At 45.3% G+C, this 19737-nt stretch overlaps 2 protein-coding genes across 5 annotated transcripts; one reads left to right on the forward strand and one right to left on the reverse strand.

The window, feature by feature from the left end:
* Positions 1–662: 662 nt before the first annotated feature.
* On the reverse strand, positions 663–13009 carry LOC146380961 (phytanoyl-CoA hydroxylase-interacting protein-like). Of its 4 annotated transcripts, none has more exons than XM_084936909.1 (6): positions 12905–13009; positions 4154–4350; positions 3885–4059; positions 3501–3618; positions 3262–3424; positions 663–1792 (listed from the first exon to the last, which is right to left on the reverse strand). In XM_084936909.1, the coding sequence occupies exons 1-6, from the start codon at positions 12957–12959 to the stop codon at positions 1418–1420; spliced, it is 1083 nt and encodes a 360-aa protein (XP_084793035.1). In that variant the 5' UTR covers positions 12960–13009; the 3' UTR covers positions 663–1417. The 4 variants fall into 4 exon arrangements, with proteins under 4 accessions (XP_084793035.1, XP_084793033.1, XP_084793034.1 ...); XM_084936907.1 differs by having other exon boundaries at positions 12860–12975; XM_084936908.1 differs by lacking the exon at positions 12905–13009 and adding an exon at positions 6110–7128.
* A 1121-nt stretch (positions 13010–14130) lies between these two features.
* On the forward strand, positions 14131–18089 carry LOC146380962 (uncharacterized). The gene is made up of 2 exons (XM_084936911.1): positions 14131–14380; positions 16487–18089. Exons 1-2 carry the CDS (start codon positions 14260–14262, stop codon positions 17800–17802), a joined length of 1437 nt encoding a protein of 478 aa, XP_084793037.1. The 5' UTR covers positions 14131–14259; the 3' UTR covers positions 17803–18089.
* The last annotated feature ends 1648 nt before the right edge of the window (positions 18090–19737 follow it).

Below are 19737 nucleotides of genomic sequence, written 5' to 3' on the forward strand. Positions count from 1 at the left end.
CTCACTGAACTGTACATAAAACCAGGATTTCAGATTCAGATTTTCTCAACTGTTATCCAGCACAAAGTCATTTTTATATTTGCAGTTTTGCATTTTAAATAACCGCTATCTGCTTTTCTCAGTGATGTCATTTATTCCAAGACTCCAGATAAAAAGTTAAAACACTCTTTTGTGCCAAAGTCAGGCCAATGATGATTTTTTTTTTTTTGATGTGAGGCTTCAAATTCAGTGTTTTTAGAGCGAGTCCTACCTGAGCTCCACAGCCACACCATCAGGTGCACCATCAGGAGCTCCGTCCACACGTCTCCTGTCATAAATAAGCTCTGTTTCCTTTTCTCGACATAATCAGCCAACCAATAAGTAACTTCTCAGAAACTGAGTCCCACCCCAAAGATAAAATAATAAAGATCACATAGATATTGGACTGTGAGTGCGTCGCTAACCCTTTAATGTCACATTCCTGGTTTCAAACGTTTCTATAGGCCGAAAACGTGTTTCAGGAGCCTTTCAGAATCAACATCATGTTCTTGTTTCCTCTAAAAATAACATCACACAGCTTACAGCTGACACGACTTTGCTTCAATGTCACAAAGACACCGGCTGACTGCTAACTCACCCTTCACAATAACACACGAACAACACACTCAAAGCATTCTGGGAGCTGTAGTTTCAATATTTTTAATTAGTAGATTAAGTTTGGTGATGTTGGGGGTCTACAAACGAGGAAAACAGGAATGTAAAGCATTCAGTTAAAAAAATGAATTAATTACAGGAAAGAGCTTCATCAGATTACCAAAGTATAAAACCTCTGAAGCAGTTAGTCTGTAAAGTCCACTTCAGCCATCAGTCACATGATAAAAGTGCTGCGAGCTTCCTGCCTGCAGCTTCCTGTCAGAGACGGTGGACAGAAAACATGTGAAGGTGACGAGGACATAAAGAAGGAGAGGAAACATGACTGAGGATGCATCTGGTTTCAGCCACATCAGAGTCTCTGTTTTAGCCGACTGTAGAAGGTGCAGTCATCCATGCAGTGAGGAACGCCAACTCGATTAGCTTTGAGTTAAAACAAGTATTTTGTTAATGCTCTGATATCGTTTCCATTTTGATTACAATTCTAAACCTGCAGCTAAAAAAACAAACAGCTCACTCCTCTGCACCCATCCATCCACCCCGAGCTCATCTCTCCTCAACTTCTGGCTCTGCAGCTTTTTCACCTGCCTCTGTTTTGCTTCCGTCATAATGATGTGGCCACTAGAGGGCACTGTCACAATAGACAGCAAATGTTGCTCGTAGTGTGCCGCTGCACAGGCGATGCACGATGCACAGTAACGAGCCAGAGCCTGGCTGGTAAATTCAGTTAGTAGCTTAGCTGCTAGCTGCTATGCAAACGAGCTGGTTATTTCAGTCTGAAGAGTCGCTAACGTCCTACGCTGATGTTGCAGACCTTACAGCTGGGGTCTTTCTTGGCATTCGCGGTGGACAGGCTCATTAGCTGGTGCCCGCTGATCTGTGACACCGCTCCCAGCCTCAGATCCACCGGCTCCGTGTACATCACCTCCAGGTTGACATCCTGAGCGTGACGGAAAGACAACGAGCCGTCCTCCTCCTCGGTGCAGGTCAAGAAGCGGTTGCTGGACCTGTCAAGGGCTGGCAGCCTCCCTTTACAGAAAGCGTCTCCTTTGGAGCCGTCAGGAGCGAGGACCAGGATCACGTAGTGGTACGACGTGTACATGCAGTAGAAATCCCCAAAGTACATGTTGGTGGTCTGTTTGAAGAGGACATCTGCTCGGATCTGTACAGAAACAAAAAATGGTGTGTTTTATATTTTTGTGCACTTCTAAAAGTTATTTACCCAACTTGGTAAAATTAAAGAAAATAGTAATAATAATAATAATTTAAAAAGTATATATTTTTTCAAATATCCACAAATTTATTGAGTTTGAAGAATAAATGTTTATTTCCCGTTTAATCACAGCAATAACAGTCAGTTTAAATTCATTTTATTTTGACTACTTTTTAAAACAAATTTGCAACAATAAAAATATCAGACTTTTGTAATCTTTGACTTTTCTGTGACATAAAATATCAGTAAAAAGTGAAAGCGTTCAATTTTTTCACATTTTAATTTTGAACCTAAAAAAGTGGTTTAAGGCGGACACGGTGAGGTTCAACAGCCAGAGCAGCAAAGATACGGCAAGAAAACAGATTTGATCTAAGCTGGATGTTTTAAAAAGGAAGCACTATTAACTTTGGACTGAATACTTTTTAAAATCTTAATTTAATTTACAGTTAATCTAATCAAAAATTCTGTTTTACAACAGGCTGGCAGCCTTTTATTGTCTTTAAATTCTATCACGCCTCAGATTTGGGGGTAAACATATTTATTATTTATAAGTATATATATATATATATAAGTGGCAAACAGACAGTTTACAGGAATTCATAGCTGTTAAATCCAGCTTTTAATTCCCATTACAACATGTCAGCTGACATATCATTTTTTTTACAACAGCAGTAACATTGATGTAGAGCCATGTCTTCTACCCTAACGGCTTCAACAAAAAGGCCTGAAACAGGCCATGAGGACGGCTCCTGCTCGAGCAACATGCACAAAGACATGAAGCGCCCTTCAACAAACACGCTTTAGTGGAAAAAAGGGGAGATGTCATCATCCAAGCTTCGTGAGTTGGTCTAAATCAGCGGTCCCCAACCTTTTTTGTGCCACGGACCGGTTTATGGTGTCGTGGATAAATACAACAAAATAAAACTACTACCGCTACCAAAAAAAAAGATTTATTCATAGCACAAAGGAAAAGACCCAGGGAAACCAAGTTCATGATAAAAAACGGTAAAAACCCTGAAAACCATACATTTCACACCCGAGCCTCAACTCTCGCGGCCTGGCAAAAAACGGTATTGGCCGATGGCCCAGGGCTTGGGGACCGATGGTCTAAAGCATAGGTGTCAAACTCTGGCCCGCAGCCTAATTACATTTGGCCCGCGAAGCCATACAAAATTACTATTAGAGCTGGCCTACTGGTATTATACAGCTAATATATATATTGTTTAGTATTAAGCTTTGCTTGTTCCATATTCAGTTTTTCAGCAAAACATGTTTGAGTCCATAAGAAAAGATTCATTCTTATATCTGGAGGAAGACTTTTTTTTCAGTAAATATTGATGTTAGCTCGCGACTTTGTTCCAGTTTTGAATTTTGGCCCACTGTGTATTTGAGTTTGACACCCCTGGTCTAAAGGGTACCTGGAAGCGATACGGCCCGTAGGGGGAGTCCTGGGGAGGTTTTCCTGTGTTGAACTCTGTGTTGCAGCTGAAGAAGATCCCCTCCAGTTTGCCGCTGATGGGGGACCCGTGGCTGCCGCTGTTGTCTTTCACCGTCGGCAGCAAGAAGCAGGACTGAGCATCTCTGGAATGACACACAGGGCTAAAGCACAGCTGTACGGAGAACTCTCTCGGGGTTTTGGTCACTGAGCGGGGCGCACCTGTCTTGTTGGAAGTACTCCCCCTGCTGGTTTCTGTAGAAGACGGTGAACGGCAGCATCCTGCCAGCGATCGCCTCTGCTTTCTGCAGCAGCTGGTTCAGGTGGATGGAGGAGTAATCTGCAGATGCACAGACTCAGACATTCAACATTGAGCCTATATTTAGGCTGTGGATAAAGATCAGTTATGTTAGTCCATAGTGCGACTGCAAAGGAATTTTTTAAATTATGGGTCTATTTTATCAGTGGGACTAAAAACAGTGTGATAGTAAATTAGCTCAAAGACGATCCTCGTGATGCTTTAACCTGCAAATCGATCCAAAGGGATCAGTGTGCACGAGCAGCGAGGAGAGGTGTGGTTTTTGGACTGAGAGGCTTCCGTCTAACCTGCAGTGCAGAACTCAATGATCTCGCTCCACCGAGAAACGGCGTATTCTCCGTCTGGCTGTTTGGCGGCCGTCTGAACGGCCACGGTGTACTCTGTGCGAGGACTCAGGAACCAGTGGCCCCTCACTGTCATCGGCAGGGGAACTGCTTTGGCCACCAGCTTGGTGGGCACATCCTGGAAAACAAAAAGTACTCTGCTCGACCGGTTCGTTTGCTTTGTATCGTCTAAAGCAGAGTCAGAGCGCCCAGGATCGGCTCTGCAGACCCACCTTGTGTTTGAACTTGTTGGAGCTCATGTTCTCCTTCTTGTTGAGGTCGATGAAGTAGTGTGTGATCCTGTCTCGGCCCCTGCTGTCCATGTCCCAGCTGATCTTGAATGAATCGCAGGTGATGTTGGTGATCCGGATCTGCTGAGGAACCGGCAGGTCGTCCACGTCCCCGATGCCGCTGTCTGCAGACTGTGCGCCTGCACAAACACAGACAAAAAACAAAACTACAGCTGTAACGCCTCTGCTGTCCAGACATGCCAACCCTCACGATTTTTCTGGGAGAATCCCAAATTTCAGTGCCCCTCCCGAAAATCTCCCGGAGCCACCATTCTCCCGAATTTCTCCCGATTTTCCACCCGGACAACAAAATTAAAAACCATATTGCAGAATTCATAGCGCGGCCCAGCCAACTCCAGTCTCCAACAATGGGGGCAGCTGCTTAGTTTTAATATTACTCTTATTTCTCTTTCTGGGTCGCAAAAAAAACTTTTAGCATATTTTCAGGCAAGAATGTAGCTGTGTAAACTTCAAATATCTGAGCCGGGGAGAACAGCAAACTCCCGGCACATCGTCTTCAAACCCCCGCGGTCTTTCGCTACTCAGGTTAAACATGATATATGAGTCACTTTGATAACTTAAACATGTTATTGTTTGGCTTTTTTCAGTGTTTTATTTATTCATGAGTAAATCGGTTTGGCTGAGATTAAAGTTATTCGATTAGATTAAATTTAACTTTATTAATCCCTCGGGAGGGTTCATCCGGGATTTTCACACAGCTGAATAAACGTCAAACAGAAAATGATTAAACAAAGTGTGAGACGGTCGAGAGTTTACGCCAGCATCCGGTTATATTTTAGAAAGCAAGGAGCAGACGGCAGAGTTTCACTCCACCGAGAGCTCGTGACGTAATTCTGAAGACTAGACCGTCCCATTTCACAGTCGCTCACTTCCGGTCTACCCGGCTTTCGGAGGACCCGGCCCACTTAGACCACGAAGCCCTTCACTCACGTACAGAGCGGTTTGTGCTGGTGGATGCAGCCTCCGGACACCCCCGCTGTTTCCGGCCAGCCAATAATAACAGTGACATTTAACTTATTTTATCCGATAAGTTTTTTGTATGTATATGTAAGGCGGAGCTCCAGATGTGCTGAGTGAAATTGAGGATTTTGTGGGACGTTATTTGGCAGCTGTCTGAGTTCCTGTGATTCAACTTGCTAACCAAGATAGTTAGCATGTGCTAACTTCCAAACACCAACATGAGAGAAAAACACTGAGAGTGGAAACCAGAAACCAGTGAGTGCTGCCCTGTGGTTGTACTGGGCTGCTGCGAGGTGAAGCTTTAGACTTACAGTGAAGCTGCTGCTCTGGGCACCGACTGAGAGGATGACATCACAGATACGAGCGGCCGAATCCTGAAGCTTAAAGTATGTCGCTGAGCTGCTGATCACAGATTAAAAAGACCACGAGGGGGGGCTCATGATGTAAGCAGATTATATCAGAGTCACAGCGACAGATTAACCCATCAAAGGTTGCAGTCCTGTGAAATCTGTGACCCACATCAGCACTCACAGCTGCATCTCACTGAGCTTTTCTATCAGCAGATCGATCCCTAACCCTGTCTGCACCACGCACGGCTACAGAGGTCCGAGAGCTTTGTACACGTAGCTATAACCTGTCAAATAACAAAGAAAGTATCCTGACATGTCCTCATCTCTCTGTACAGCATCATTAACACCTTGACCTTCAGATCAGTCTGATGACCTTGAAGGAGAGGTCAGAGGTACTTTCTTTATATTCACAAGCACAGAGAAGACAGCACACTTATATGAATCACAGTTTCTAAGCTGTGAGGCTTTTTAGGTCATGAAGTCAACCTGAGCCCACACTACAGAGTTTTATATGAATTCATTCAAAGCTTTTCCAGCTCGCCAGGAGGCGATCAGTCTGAACTCAGACCTGAAACTCTGATGTTCACGTTTGATGTGACTCTGAGGACATCACCATCAGCTCTGATGTGCATCTACAGCAAAGAGCTGAATAAAAAAGGCTAAAAATCAGAGGACAGAGTCGATAAACTGCCCGAGCCGGAGGTTCTGATCACAGGACCACTTCAAGCTGATTCCACGCCGGCCTGCTCCGTCTCTGCATTCATCCTTCCTACCCTCCCTCCTTGTGTTCTGCATCTTTTCAGCCTCGGTGGACAAAAGGTTTCAGTCAGCAGAGACGCTGAGAGCTCAGGCTGAACAAGGAGCCCGTTGAAGAGGCGAGGACAGCTCAGACTGCAGCCCCAGAGATAAAAACCCTCCATCAGGGCAGTCCAAACACAGCAGGGGCCACATGGAGAGAACAGAAGTCTACAGTCTCGAGGTCAAAGGTCACTCCTGCCTCGCTGAGTGAGGACAATCGAGTGGCTCTGAAGTGCAGGACTCATCAGTTTTTGTTCTTAGAGTGCGGATTAGAGGACGTTAGTGTCTGCAGGAGCTTCCAGGTGTGATATTAATTTGACCGCTCTGCTCACGGACGCCGGCCGCAGATTCACTCAAAGCAGTAAAACCTGAACGCCGGCTTCTTCTGGACTCTAACATGTGCACTGAGCTCAGATTCGAGTTACATCAGACCCCTCCTGAGTATACATCTCTCCTCCGCACAGACTCAGTGCGTCGCCGTTCATTCACAGGAAGCTCATTGCTGCCTTTACTGCAGGTCGGTGTTATGGCTGAGGGTCGACAGCTTTGGCAGGTTCTTATTCTGAGTCCAGCAGTGCACGGTGTGGAAGAGAGCAGAGATCGAACTAACCTGAAACACTGTCAGTCACATATTATGGGCCAAGTATTTTACTACAGTCACTGTTGACCTGAACTGCGAAAAGCTCAGACAGCAGTGAAATACCTGCTCCAGACTTTAGCATGTACAGATATGTGCTTCATTTCCTACAAATGGAGCACAGAAACACCTGTATCACACCTGTATCACACCTGTATCACACCTGTATCACACCTGTATCACACCTGTATCACACCTGTATCACACCTGCCCTTCACTCACGTACAGAGCGGTTGGTGCTGGAGCGGATGATCAAATAATCGATCTGTGAGAACCAAACTGTGATGAAGCTGAGGTGTGATCTGATTTCAGCCTGTCCAGGATGATTTTAAACTCGTATCACTGAATCACTCGCTGCAGTTTGGACTCCGAGCTCCACACCAGCAGCTTTTCTCTGCTCCCAACACCGGAAAATGTTCGCTTTTGTTCATCAGCTGAGAAAAGAGAGCATGAGCAGAAAGTGTTCCCTACTCCTCATCCCTCCATCCTGCCAGTGAATGGAGGAGGTGAAGCATCTATTCATTGCTCCTGGGAAGGTGATTAGCCACAGTGGTCTGCAGTCCCAGCAGCCTGAAGCTGCTGCCAGAGTTCAGTCTACAGAGGCCGCTCTGCAGGTTCAGATGAAGCCCGTCACCAAACACAGATCACAGCTCTGACCGAGTGCCGGGACTGCGCCGTCAGGTGTCCGTGATGTCACAGTCTGGGATTTCCTTTATTCCCATGACCTGTACAGCACAGGGATAGAACCAGCTGTTGGTGCTTACATTTATTTTTATGGTTATTTCTGTTGAAACACATGAAACCATTATGGATTATGTACTGGAGCTGCACTCCCGACGTTCTTACAGGAGCTTTCAGGACTTCCTGTGAACACTGCAGGTTCACTCTGCTCTGTTGGCCACATTTACATCCTCATTCAAATCGAAGCAACAGCCAGACCTCATGTGCCTGCAGGACACACAAATCACCTGCATTTACATGAAGTCACCAGAGGTCATGTGACTCCTCGTCTTAGAGGCTTGGGGTCAGAAACGGAAACAACAAAAGATGCCTTGTTGTTGTTGTACACACTTTCAGATTACTGTGGTGAAACTGTCCAGAGGTCAGCCATGATGACAGCGTGGCAGTGCGGGTAGCCAAGGTAACAGTGACACAGGAGGTCCAGAGTAAACGCAGGGACGTCTCAGCAAATGATACCGAAATTAAACATTAAAAATCCATCCATCCAAACATCCATCAAACATCAATCCATCCATCCATCCATCCATCAAACATCCATCCATCCAAACATCCATCAAACATCAATCCATCCATCCATCCATCCATCAAACATCCATCCATCCAAACATCCATCAAACATCAATCCATCCATCCATCCATCCATCAAACATCCATCCATCCAAACATCCATCAAACATCAATCCATCCATCCATCCATCCATCCATCCATCAAACATCCATCCATCCAAACATCCATCAAACATCAATCCATCCATCCATCCATCCATCAAACATCCATCCATCCAAACATCCATCAAACATCAATCCATCCATCCATCCATCAACATTGATCCATCCATCCATCAAACATCCATCCATCCATCAACATTGATCCATCCATCCATCCATCATCCATCCATCCATCCATCCATCCATCCATCTATCCATCCATCCATCCATCCATCCATCTATCCATCCATCCATCCATCCATCCATCCATCAAACATCCATCCATCATCAACATCGATCCATCCATCAACATCGATCCATCCATCCAAACATCCATCCATCATCATCGATCGATCAATCGATCGATCGATCCATCCATCAAACATCCATCCATCCATCCATCAAACATCAATCCATCCATCAACATTGATCCATCCATCCATCCATCATCCATCCATCCATCCATCCATCCATCAAACATCCATCCATCCATCAACATTGATCCATCCATCCATCATCCATCCATCCATCCATCAAACATCCATCTATCCATCAACATTGATCCATCCATCCATCATCCATCCATCCATCCATCAAACATCCATCCATCATCATCGATCGATCCATCCATCCATCCATCCATCCATCAAACATCCATCCATCCATCAACATTGATCCATCCATCCATCCATCATCCATCCATCCATCCATCCATCCATCAAACATCCATCCATCCATCAACATTGATCCATCCATCCATCATCCATCCATCCATCCATCAAACATCCATCCATCATCATCGATCCATCCATCCATCCATCCATCCATCCATCCATCCATCAAACATCCATCCATCCATCAACATTGATCCATCCATCCATCCATCATCCATCCATCCATCCATCAAACATCCATCCATCCATCAACATTGATCCATCCATCCATCATCCATCCATCCATCCATCCATCAAACATCCATCCATCATCATCGATCGATCAATCGATCCATCCATCCATCCATCCATCCATCAACATTGATCCATCCATCCATCCATCCATCCATCCATCAAACATCCATCCATCCATCAACATTGATCCATCCATCCATCATCCATCCATCCATCCATCAAACATCCATCCATCCATCAACATTGATCCATCCATCCATCCATCCATCCATCCATCAAACATCCATCCATTGATCCATCCATCATCCATCCATCCATCCATCAAACATTCATCCATCCATCAATATTGATCCATCCATCCATCCATCCATCATCCATCCATCCATCAAACATCCATCCATCCATCAACATTGATCCATCCATCCATCCATCCATCATCATCCATCCATTGATCCATCCATCATCCATCCATCCATCCATCCATCAACATTGATCCATCCATCCATCCATCATCCATCCATCTATCCATCCATCAAACATCAATCCATCCATCCATCCATCCATCCATCAAACATCAATCCATCCATCCATCCATCAAACATCCATCCATCCATCAAACATCAATCCATCCATCCATCCATCCATCCATCAAACATCCATCCATCCATCCATCATCATCGATCCATCCATCATCCATCCATCCATCCATCCATCCATCAAACATCAATCCATCCATCCATCAAACATCCATCCATCCATCAACATCGATCCATCCATCCATCAAACATCAATCCATCCATCCAAACATCCATCCATCATCATCGATCGATCGATCGATCGATCCATCAAACATCAATCCATCCATCCATCCATCAAACATCCATCCATCCATCAACATTGATCCATCCATCCATCCATCATCCATCCATCCATCCATCCATCCATCAAACATCAATCCATCCATCCATCCATCAAACATCCATCCATCCATCAACATTGATCCATCCATCCATCCATCATCCATCCATCCATCCATCCATCCATCAAACATCAATCCATCCATCCATCCATCCATCCATCCATCAAACATCCATCCATCCATCAACATTGATCCATCCATCCATCATCCAAACATCCATGCATCCATCCATCCATCATCATCGATCCATCCATCATCCATCCATCCATCAAACATCAATCCATCCATCCATCCATCCATCAAACATCTGTCCATCCATCATCATCTATCCATCCATCCATCCATCCATCAGACATCCATCCATCCATCCATCCATCATCCATCCATCCATCCATCAAACATCCATCCATCCATCCATCATCATCGATCCATCCATCATCCATCCATCCATCCATCCATCAAACATCAATCCATCCATCCATCAAACATCCATCCATCCATCAACATCGATCCATCCATCCATCAAACATCAATCCATCCATCCAAACATCCATCCATCATCATCGATCGATCGATCGATCGATCGATCCATCAAACATCAATCCATCCATCCATCCATCAAACATCCATCCATCCATCAACATTGATCCATCCATCCATCCATCATCCATCCATCCATCCATCCATCCATCAAACATCAATCCATCCATCCATCCATCAAACATCCATCCATCCATCAACATTGATCCATCCATCCATCCATCATCCATCCATCCATCCATCCATCCATCAAACATCAATCCATCCATCCATCCATCCATCCATCCATCCATCAAACATCCATCCATCCATCAACATTGATCCATCCATCCATCATCCAAACATCCATGCATCCATCCATCCATCATCATCGATCCATCCATCATCCATCCATCCATCCATCCATCCATCCATCAAACATCAATCCATCCATCCATCCATCCATCAAACATCTGTCCATCCATCATCATCTATCCATCCATCCATCCATCCATCAGACATCCATCCATCCATCCATCCATCCATCATCCATCCATCCATCCATCAAACATCCATCCATCCATCCATCCATCCATCCATCCATCCATCATCCATCCATCATACATCCATCCATCCATCCATCCATCAAACCTCTGTCCATCCATCCATCCATCATCCATCCATCCATCCATCCATCCATCCATCCATCATCCATCCATCAAACATCCATCCATCCATCCATCAAACATCCATCCATCCATCAAACATCTGTCCATCCATCATCATCTATCCATCCATCCATCCATCAAACATCCATCCATCAAACATTCATCCATCAAACATCTGTCCATCCATCATCATCATCGATCGATCCATCGATCGATCCATCCATCCATCCATCGATCGATCGATCCATCCATCCATCCATCAATCCATCCATCCAAACATCCATCCATCCATCATCATCGATCCATCCATCCATCCATCCATCCATCAAACATCCATCCATCAAACATCCATCCATCAAACATTCATCCATCAAACATCCATCCATCCATCATCATCGATCCATCCATCGATCCATCCATCAAACATCTGTCCATCCATCATCATCTATCCATCTATCCATCCGTCCATCCATCATCCAACCATTATCATTTCATCCATTTGGCCTGTGGGAGGAAACTGGTGTTCTAGGATTACATCAATAAGATAACAGGACTTGGCCATGTGTATGCAGAATTATCGCCTCTCTGAAAAAGTAGATTTATAGCTCTTTTAACAGACTGTGCTAGTGTTCCTAATAAAGTGTTCTTTGAGTTGAAGTAGTTCAGGTTTTGCCTTCAGCCTAGAAAACTTACCCTCACTGGGGTAATCATTAATATTTGGTACTTCTGCTGTAAGCAGCTGATGTCTGAGCAAAGCTGTGATTGGTCAGAAGAGCTCTGACTTCAGGTGGAAACCAGGAAGCTTCTGCTCGAGTGCAGACTGTGAGTATGCAGCTGTCCACCACAGAGATTATCAAGCTTTAATGCAGATGCTGTTATCCCATCTGGACTGTTGGATTAAATCAAGCCTGCCACAGGAAAGGTAACATGTCCACGCAGAGGTCACGACATTCCTGACCCCGCTGCTCTCACCATGTTTGAATTAACGTTTAATTTTAGTCTCGGCTTGTTTAAAGTACAAAATGTGAATAAGCCCAGTCTCTCTGTTCAAACTTTTCTTCTTCTACAGTCGAGTGTTTGGAGTCCGTCATGTGACAGCAATGATTCATCAGAACAACAGAAGCAGCAGAGCAGCTCGTTTTCCTGCTCGCTCCGGTTCCCCTGAACGCCTCGACCACAGCAGTGCAGTCTTCCTGCTTCCTGTGAGTCCATCACTACCTTTGACCTGCAGACTTTAAACCCCGAGCTAAGAGCCGGCTCCTCTCCGAGTTCACATTCATGCACACTGAGTCCGTTTGAAGCTTTGGAGTCTAAAACCAGCCAAAGTTCAGACAAACCCACCAATCAGAGTGCAGCAGGAACTCTCTGCACTTTAAATAAAGTTTAGAAATAAAAGTATAAGTTAACTGGACTGTTCTACCTGCTGCGTCCTCGCAGTGTGACGACAGCAGACGCACACACTGACCTTGGCCCGGCTGCAGACTCTGGAGCTCCACGCTGGGACTCGGAGGCTCCGTCATGTTGGCTCCGCTCAGACAAAGAGACGAGCTCAGAGAGGCTTCAGCCTGCCTGCAGCTCGCTCCACCCCTCTCTCTCTCCCTCTCTCATTCAGTGACATCATGGGACGATGAAGGAGGAAGAGAGAGAGTCAGACATTTACTGTTGTTGTGATTATTAAAGTGAGCTCTCGCAGCCTGCACTGCTCTTACACTGAGCTCATCACAGTATCATTACAAGCCGCCTGAACCAGGCAGGAACATCTGGCCCAGCTTCAGCTTGTGTGAGTGGATACCAGAGCCTGTAAGAACATGTGAACGACCCACATCCTTCATGTATGGTTACTGAAACTTTTAACAGCATTTTATAAGAAACAGTTTACCTGTAGCTGAGTGACCCCAGCTCACCTGTGTGAGCTGAAAACAGCCCTGTCTGTGTCACAGTGGCTGCAGGTTTGAAAAAATGGAGAAACAGCTGGAAGCAGCAGAGACTTTACCGCTGTGACGTTGTGTTCGTGAGATTACAGGAGCTGGCAGATGTGTGTGTGTGTGTGAGACTGTGTGTGGACTGGAGTTAATCTTCTTATGTAAGCACTCATTTCATTCTGTTGCCCGTGCGGTCTGTAATCCTGCAGACCCACCGCCATGTTTAAATCCTTAAATGGAGACGTCACCGCTGCGGGGCAGGAAACGCTCCACCTGCAGGCTTCCACCGCTGACCTTCACCTCACAGAACTGGGCTGGGTTCATCTGTGCAGGCTGCTCAGTGTGGTACAGAGACTGAAGGAGCAGGACTGCCAGCATCATGAAGCACAATAGGCAATAAACGCAGTTTATATTTTATATATACATATATGTATATATACGTATATATATGAGAGCTGATTGGTCACTGCCTGTTAATGTATGTAATGACGTGATGATCATAAGTGTGACTGACGCACTTACTTTGCTTACATTTACATTCTGAACAACATCATCAGGTGTGCAGAGAGCTGCTGTTTGTTCACAGTCACATCTGTAACTTTAAAATGAGGCAGCAGGGGGCGGGGTTCACTCCGCGCGCGCGGCGGGTTTTTTTCATGTCACGTGTGACCCCAGCGTGTATTTTTTTTATTGATATTCATCTTTAGCTCATATTTTCGCCTGCGTCCGTCGCACCGATGGGGACGTCCCTCTGGCTGATCCAAGACTATCTAATGTACGGTCTCTGCGCTGGAGGCTGCGGTTGCCATGGTGACGGAGCACGCTTCGGAGGGGGGAGGGAGTTTGCGCTTCTGCGCAGGCGCGGTGTGTGTCTGAGGCCACAAGTAGCGAGGACACGATGAACGGAGGTAAATATGTGAGCCGGCGGGACTCTAAGAGCGCGCGCTCGGCGGGTGGACCAAACGCTCGAAGCGCCGAAGCCCGCGAGCCCCGGGAGGACGTCACAGACCGGAGCTCCGGTAAGAACCGAGGAGCTAGCGGAGCGGTAGTGGAGGAGCAGCTAGCTGTTAGCCGCTCACCCCACCCCTCCATCAGCTCCATCAGCAGCCCGCTGCTCCATCGGGCTCATAATTCAGCATTTTGTGCTGAAGAAGGCGGAACTGTTTGTAGCACCCGGACGGTTTACGGCGCGCACACGGCGCAGTGAGCGTGTTTTTATGGTACAGCCACGCAGGAAATCGGTATCCATAGAAGCAGATAAAAAAAACCAACCAGGGCGAAGTTTAAATTGAAGATATTTACACGAGTGAATAAAAACTCCAAAGATGAAGACCTACTGAGCCTTTATTCATTTATCCACGTTAGTCAGACTTTCTGCTGTGGTGTTTGGCTTCAGGCTCAGAGTCACTGACCTGCTCGACATTAAAAATAATAACTAGAACACAGATCAGTAAAACAACATGAGTCCACCTGTTAATCGTCTGATTCAGCACAGAGAGTCGGGCTCGTGTTCAGAAAAAGATTTTGTTTGATTGTCAACGTGAGTCTGTCGTTTCAGTCAGCTTTAAAAACATAACTCCCACCTGGACGTCCCAGATGTACCTGAGAACAGGTGAGAGCACGTCCTGACTGCCGTCAGTGTGCAGTCCTGTGAGCTGCTCTGACTCCATGGCCTGGATGAATGTGGGCCTGTTTCGAGAGCTCAGGCCGTCAGATGCTGTCGTGGCTCTGAGCAGCTCAGGTTAGCAGGCTGATGATGATGAAGGAAACCAGAGTTCTTGCTTCATGTTGAGAAGTTCAGCTGTTAAAATGTGAAGTCTGTTTGTCAGCAGCTGAGTTTAGTGTAGCTTTGTGAGCGCGTCCTGGATATCAAGCTGACCTCTGATTGGAATAGGAGAGTACAGCCTAGAAATCATCCACCTTTGTATCCACCCTGAAATCAGGTAGGGGCGATGAAGGAGTGAGCTCTTCCTCAGAGCCTGTGGCTGGCACAGCTGACCTCAGGTACAGGAAGCTGATTGGACGTTAAGCTTCCAACACACACCAAACGTACTTCCTGCTCTTCCTCAGACCAGCACGGGTGGATGAAGTTTATTATTCTGGAAAAGTCGAACCTTTTTACAAGGTTTTCATCACATTTTTGTGTGCGAGCAGTTTTTAGGACGAGGTAACCTCAGAGGTTAAAGGTCATTTAAATAATTAATCACGACAACAACAATGGCCATCGAGCGTCATTTAAAGAGGCTGAAGAACGTCGTCCTGCTGCCCGGGTTGTAGAGTCACTGACCTGTTGTTCACACAGGAGAGAAACCATTCTGCTGCAGTGTTTGTGGAGAAAGAATCACTCGACAGGGAAATCTGAAGAGGCACATGAAAGGTCACACATGGGAGAAACTCTTCCAATGCAGGATTTGTCTTTAAAGATGAGGTGTGTGCATGTCAGCAGTAAGATTTTCATGCTTTGAGTCTACTACAGGAGTGCCACAGCGTGGCTGAGGGTGCAGGGCTTTTACAGACGTGCTGTCCCTGTTTACTCGTTATTTTCAGTGTGACGGATGTGTTTTACACCAGCATGCAAAAACCTCCTGACACATGAAACAGATAAAAACACATTTACACAGAGCAACAACAGAACGATGACATCAGCAGGACGCCACGTTATGAATCGTTAAGGATAAAGCGTTGAAGAGTTTGGAATGATGTTAAAGTTGTTAAATTCAATTCAGTTCAGCTTTATTTATAATGCGCCAAATCACAACAACAGTCGCCTCAAGGCGCTTTATATTGTAAGGTAATCACACAATGACACAATCATATGACCCCCTATGAGCAAGCACTTTGGCAACAGTGGGAAGGAAAAACTCCCTTTTAACAGGAAGAAACCTCCGGCAGAACCAGGCTCAGGGAGGGGCGGGGCCATCTGCTGCGACCGGTTGGGGTGAGAGAAGGAAGACAGGATAAAGACATGCTGTGGAAGAGAGACAGAGGTTAATAACAAGTATGATTCAGTACAGAGAGGTCTGTTAACAGATAGTGAGTGAAGAAGAAACACCCAGTGGCCATGATGTCCTCCATCTGCGCTGCTGCATGAGACAAACTCAGTGTTTGTTGTGTTTGTGTTTCAGTGTTACCTACAGACATCCAGAAGGTGGTGGTGATTAAAGAGGAGGTTCCCTGGAGCCCGAGTCTGGAGCAGCAGGATCCAGATAATTTCCATATAAAAGAGGAACACGAGGAGCTCTGGACCAATGGGGAGGGAGCACCAGCTGATGGGCGGGAGCAGGAGGAAGAGATGAGGTTCCCAATCATCGCTGTTTGGGTGAAGAGGGAAGATGAAGAAGAGAGTCCTCACAGCCAAACTGAAGACAGCAGCTCTATTCAACCGATAAAAACAGAAAGTGATGAAAGTAACTGTGGAGAACCAGAACCAGCCAGTAACCTGGATCCAAACCACCACAAACAACTAGATACTGCTGAGGAGGTTCCAGGTGTCTGTGAGATTGAGGACAGCTTCGATGGTGGTGACAGGGAGGAATCTTTCTCAGTTTCTGGGCCTTCAAACGAAGACACTGACGGCAGTTTGAAGGACAGCAGGGCGCCTGATTTAAGTGTAAATACTCTGGAACAAGAGGACTTTCTTCAAACACAGAGGACAGGTCAGACAGAAAAAATGTCCTCCACCTGTTTGGCTGCTGAAAACTGTTTCAGCTTGAAGCTAAATGTAGAGTCACAGATGAAAATTCACACAGGACAGAAACCATTTGGCTGTGGTGTTTGTGGTAAGACGTTTAGCCGTAAGACGCTCTTTAAATCCCACATGAGAGTGCACACGGGGGAGAAACCCTACGGATGTGATGCATGTGGGAAAAGGTTTACGCTTCAGTACAACTTTAAAAGACACATGCGTGTGCACACGGGAGAGAAACAGTTTGGCTGTGACGACTGTGGGAAAACATTTCGTTGCAAAACCCATCTGAAGCGACACATGAGAGTTCACACAGGGGAGAGACCGTTCGGTTGTAGCGTGTGTGGGGAAAGGTTCACAGAACAGGGCGCTCTGAAACGACACACCAGAGTGCACACTGGAGAGAGACCCTTTGGTTGCACTGTGTGCGGGGAAAGATTTGCAGAGCAGGGCGTTCTGAAGAGACACATAAGAGTTCACACGGGAGAGAAACCGTTTAGTTGTGATGTCTGTGGGAAACGATTCAGACAGCAGAATACGTTGAAAAGACACACAAACGTCCACACAGGAGAGAAACCGTATGGCTGTGATGTTTGTGGGAAAATGTTTAGAGAGCAGACTACGCTCAAAAGACACACTGTTGTTCACACAGGAAAGAAACCATTTTGCTGTGGTGTTTGTGGAGAAAGATTCACTCGACAGGGAAATCTGAAGAGACACATGAAAGGTCACACACGAGAGAAACTCTTCCACTGAAGGATTTGTCTTTAAAGATGAAGGGTGTGCTTGTAAGATCAACAGTAAGATTTTGATTTTGATTTCACCTTTCTCATTTTCAGAACTTCTTCAGTTGAATTTATTGTTTTTATCTACAGTTTTCTTAACATGACCCATTCGGCTCACAGCATATCTGAAAGGTGTGTCCTATTTTCCTTGCCTGGCATGTGTACAGAGATTATGTTCACTGGTACCAGAGCTTCATTTTAGTAGAGACCGTCTGCTACATTATTAAACATTATTAAAATAAACAAAAGCAATCAAAACTTTGTTACTTCTGATTTTTTTTTAATTTATTGGGCGGATTACAAACATGGTATTATGATGTTTGCTGCCTCACCACCTCCTGCTCTCTGCCTGGTGATGGCGATCACAGAGGTCATGGGTCCATAAACATTGAAGAACTTGGATTCAGAATTGTTGTAAAGAATCTTCTCGTGCTTTTCTCTGTCCTTCTCAGCGTGGCTACTGTTTTTTGATCTCTGTTACGCCTGCTCTCTTAGATGGCGGACAGCCACACAAGAATGTGTTTGTGTCTTGGGAATTGAATGTGTAATAGGTCAAAGCCACTTTGTGGTTCCATCCTCACCTCTGAGGGGAGTTCTCTGCTCTGCTGATCTCAGAGGCAGAGACCATGTCTGATATCTCCTACCTCCTGTTACCAAGTGAAAGGAAACCAGAAGAGTGAGATTTATCTGTTTGTACGCTGCACGTACGAGACTGTACATGCTGCCCTGACATGTGTGGAGTTTTCCACTACTATATGAGCAGATACAGGAGGCTGTATAATCTTTTTATTAATGCATATTTTTCTTAACATCTCTGCAACATTTACTGATCTGCTTCTTCTGCCTACGTCAGAGTCTGTTACAGATTCCCGGTTACAAACTCCTCTTATAGAGATTGAAAATGTGACGTCATTCAGGGGTAAAACCGCAAAGGATTCTGGGAACAAGAATCGTGGCAAGAGGTACTAGCGCATGCAGGCTTTCAATTGAAATTACATTACACAGCGATAAAAACAAACACAAAAAATGGCAAGAAGCTGTTGTATTATTAACTGCAATAGCCGGTCGCATGACAGCCACGGGAAGCCGACGGGTAAAGAGATCGTTGTTATCGGATTACGTCGTTGAAGAGAAATTGTTCGAGCCATGTTTCCGAAGTAACAAAGAGGCGACGGATGGCCTGGATTGCAGCCATTCAAAGACCAAATATAACGTCCCAGAACACTCCAGCTCAGATGTTAGTCTGCTCCAAGCATTTCCACAAAGGTCAGTCTGCTGTTGTAGTTAATACGTCATTTTCATAACATAATTGGTGATATAGGTTACAAGCAAGTCTGGCGCTGAACAGAAATGGTCGCGCTATGCTCCTTTGTGTATTGTGCATAAATAGTGAATTGTCCTGACAGAATATTGCGTTTCGCTTCTGTTATTACCATGGTGCATTGACAAAAACATATACTTTTATTCACAGGATAAAACAGTTGTTTTGTATCACTAATTGCCCAGTACGATTACAGCATACAATATTATTGTCACTGCTACATTTCTGTAATGCGAACCAGAAATTATTTCCACTACTAATTACTAGTGATGGGCAGATGAAACTTCATGAAGCACTGAAGCTTTTCATCCAATTGGTTCACCCCAGCGCAAAGCTTCTTGAAGCTTCATTTGCTCTACTAGGACACCTACTGGACGTAAAAATATTAGTTGGCATGAATTTGAAGAGTGTGGCCTTTTGCACACAGCCTGTAAATGTCAACAACAAAAGGATTGTGTAAAACATGTATATTGTAGTGATGGCAGTATACTGTGTATATTTATACTGGCAGTATGGAAAATGATTATTTGGAAATGCTTAAAATGGAAATGATCATTTACTGTGAGGTGAGGTGTGGTTGGGGTG

This window comes from Perissodus microlepis, chromosome 8 (assembly GCF_051167445.1).
Source record: "Perissodus microlepis isolate ML-2025 ecotype Zambia chromosome 8, ASM5116744v1, whole genome shotgun sequence".
Taxonomy (NCBI): Eukaryota; Metazoa; Chordata; class Actinopteri; order Cichliformes; family Cichlidae; genus Perissodus; species Perissodus microlepis.

What these genes read in the sequence shown, in the direction of transcription:
- LOC146380961 (XM_084936907.1), bottom strand. Translation starts at nt 12,959, where the DNA reads ATGACGGAGCCTCCGAGTCCCAGCGTGGAGCTCCAGAGTCTGCAGCCG. An exon ending in ACACTGCGAGGACGCAGCAG is followed by an intron (nt 4,351 to 12,859) that starts GTAGAACAGTCC and finishes GTGTTTGTGCAG; the next exon opens with GCGCACAGTCTGCAGACAGC. An exon ending in GAGTACTTCCAACAAGACAG is followed by an intron (nt 3,425 to 3,500) that starts GTGCGCCCCGCT and finishes GTGTCATTCCAG; the next exon opens with AGATGCTCAGTCCTGCTTCT.
- LOC146380962 (XM_084936911.1), top strand. Translation starts at nt 14,260, where the DNA reads ATGAACGGAGGTAAATATGTGAGCCGGCGGGACTCTAAGAGCGCGCGC. An exon ending in CGTCACAGACCGGAGCTCCG is followed by an intron (nt 14,381 to 16,486) that starts GTAAGAACCGAG and finishes TTTGTGTTTCAG; the next exon opens with TGTTACCTACAGACATCCAG.